General features: G+C 46.8%; 1 protein-coding gene across 1 annotated transcript in view; it reads left to right on the top strand.

The window, feature by feature from the left end:
• The first annotated feature begins 523 nt into the window (after positions 1-523).
• Positions 524-2,454, top strand: part of PRDM16 (PR/SET domain 16) — a 238,773-nt gene continuing 236,842 nt past the window's right edge. The window contains exon 1 of the mRNA XM_009642224.1: positions 524-865. Coding sequence (XP_009640519.1) covers positions 539-865 — 327 coding nt within the window. The 5' untranslated portion in view covers positions 524-538. The remainder of the gene's footprint in view (positions 866-2,454) is intronic.

Genomic DNA, 2,454 nt, shown 5'->3' with positions numbered 1-2,454 from the left:
GGCACATGGCTGAGGTGTGGCTGCGAGGGCACGGCAGCCCCGGCTTCTGCCGTGTGCCGCATCGAACCCAAGCAACCCAAACACAGGCAAACCGTTCTTGCCAAACTTACGTCAGATTTTACCTTAATTTCTCTCTTATTTCCTCTAGAAAATATACTGAGCCAGTTAAAAACAATCAATGGTTACGGGCAATGTCCAACACCTCTTCTGTGTTTTCTTCCCTCTTCCCGTTATCGAAAGGCAACCGCCACCGTAGCCCTGAGCCAGTGTAGCGTGACAGCCCCGCGTTAGCTTCCACCTCATCCTTCAGGGGCACTGAGTGTTGCGCAGCCACTGTGAGTGTTCTTACCTCAGTCTTACCTCAGTTCTCCAGGTCAGGATTATCTTTTTTTCTGCCACCACTTCTATCCTTAAAGCATGCAAACTAGGCTTTATGAAACTTTGTCCCAAGAAGAGATTAACTAATGTTCACGTGAGTATTTCAGTGTGTTTTGTTCTGCTGTTTCCCCTTTTAGGTGACAGCGAGATTGTAAATAATATGTACGAGACCGACCCTGATCTCCTTGCTGGCGAAAGTGCAGAGGAGGAAACAGAGGACAGTATTATGTCCCCCATTCCTGTCGGACCTCCATCACCCTTTCCCACCAGTGAGGACTTCACTCCCAAGGAGGGCTCACCTTATGAAGCTCCCGTCTACATTCCTGATGACATTCCAGTCCCACCAGATTTTGAACTCAGAGAATCTTCGATTCCAGGGGCAGGGCTAGGGATTTGGGCCAAAAAGAAGATTGAAGTTGGGGAAAGATTTGGACCCTATATGACAGTACAGAGGAGCACGTTAAAGGAAACAAACTTTGGATGGGAGGTAAGCGTGCTGAATGGGATAATCACATTCATTTGTCTTCTGTGCAAACTGTTCATAAAGCTTGCCTGAGTGCTGGCCGGCCTGGGGACAGGAGGAGTGACTTTGCTAATGCCGTATTTCCCCGTGCTGTTCTGCATCCCCCATGACGTGTGGTATTTAAAAAGCAGCAGAAGTCCTTTCTAAGACAGCTTCTTGGGCTACAAATACTGCTCTAGCACCATTTTAGAAGCTTGGTTTTAAATGATGTTGGGTCACTTCTCAAAGCGCTTGTCATTTTCAAATTGTGTTCAGAACTTGTCACAGTGGAAGAAGTATGATTAGCCGCATCATGTTCTGTAGTTGGGTGTGTTACCTTTGACTCCCACTCCATGTTAGCTGTGCAGGCGTTATTAACTGGCCGTAGAAAAATAGCATGTACCCATTAACACCCTAGGTGTTCCTGAGTTCTCGTTCTGCAGTGAAGATAAAGAAATGTGAAAGTCATTTTTCCCTAAGAGCTAAACAAAACCCAATCTTCAGTTTTTCAGCGCTCTCCCAGATCTCGTGTCTTTCTCCCTGCTTTCCTGGGCTTGTCCCAGAAGTCATCCTAGTCTATTCTGCTCCTATATTCTTGATTTGAAAATATCCATACCGCTAGGAATTACCATAAATTATAGTGGATTCTGTGAACAGTGAAATGTAGCCTAGGATTTATGCTCTGTCTCCACAGTCCTACCCCAGTGCATCCAGTGTCCATTATATAATATAGAATTGCTTCTCTGCCGGAGCCCTCGTGTCCACCCCAACACTACGGTACCCCCGGTGTGCATCGGATCTGCTGTCTTGGGTCTTGAGGAAGAGGCTGCACAGGGGCAGCTGGTTCGGGGCAGTTCGGCTGGCTGGGACTCGCCTGCGGTTTGATAGGCCAGCCCTGCTCCCCAAAATAGGTGGAAGCTGAATTTTGCCTCCCTTTTCCCCTGGGTGAAGCAGTAACTTGGGCAGTTTTCTCTGTCGGCCTCTAACTGACATGAAGCCATGACTTAAAAATTACTGGAGTACAGAGGTGGGAAGCAGCTAAGGGATAAAACGGTAAGGCTCACCAAGTGGGAACACCAACGGGGCAATCACAGAAGGCCCGTTTTCTTAGAAAACAAGGTCAAAAAGGCCAAACTTAAGCATTAACATTTTAAATTGGGTCTGATTATATTTACACTCTTGATTGTGAAGTCTGCAACATCAGTGACCAGTTAGGTTCTGTACGGCCAGATGGGTTTGTTTACTTTTTTAATGGGTCGAAAGTGCAGGAAAAAGCAAAACCCACTTGCTCTAAAACGAAAACTCACTCGTGTTTTGTCGTTTTGCAGTAGGAAATGTCTGAAGAGCTAAAATCAGAGTTCGGTTGAATGAGTCGAGAGTTTCCTTTTCTCTCTGGTAACGCAGGGAAAGAAGGGAAATTCAGCTGGCAGTTTTGATCCCCCCCGCCGATGGCATTCCTCAGGAGTTCATCTTGGCGTTTGCTGCTTTTCCTGTGAATATCGTTACAGCATATTGGATTAGTATTACTGTATTAGCATCAAAACATGTTGGGGGGGGGGGGGGGAGGTCCGTGT

Source organism: Egretta garzetta, unplaced genomic scaffold, assembly GCF_000687185.1.
Source record: "Egretta garzetta isolate BGI_Z169 unplaced genomic scaffold, ASM68718v1 scaffold737, whole genome shotgun sequence".
NCBI classification, from domain to species: domain Eukaryota; kingdom Metazoa; phylum Chordata; class Aves; order Pelecaniformes; family Ardeidae; genus Egretta; species Egretta garzetta.
Note: the sequence above shows the minus strand (reverse complement) of the source record. Positions and strands in the feature narration are given on the sequence as shown.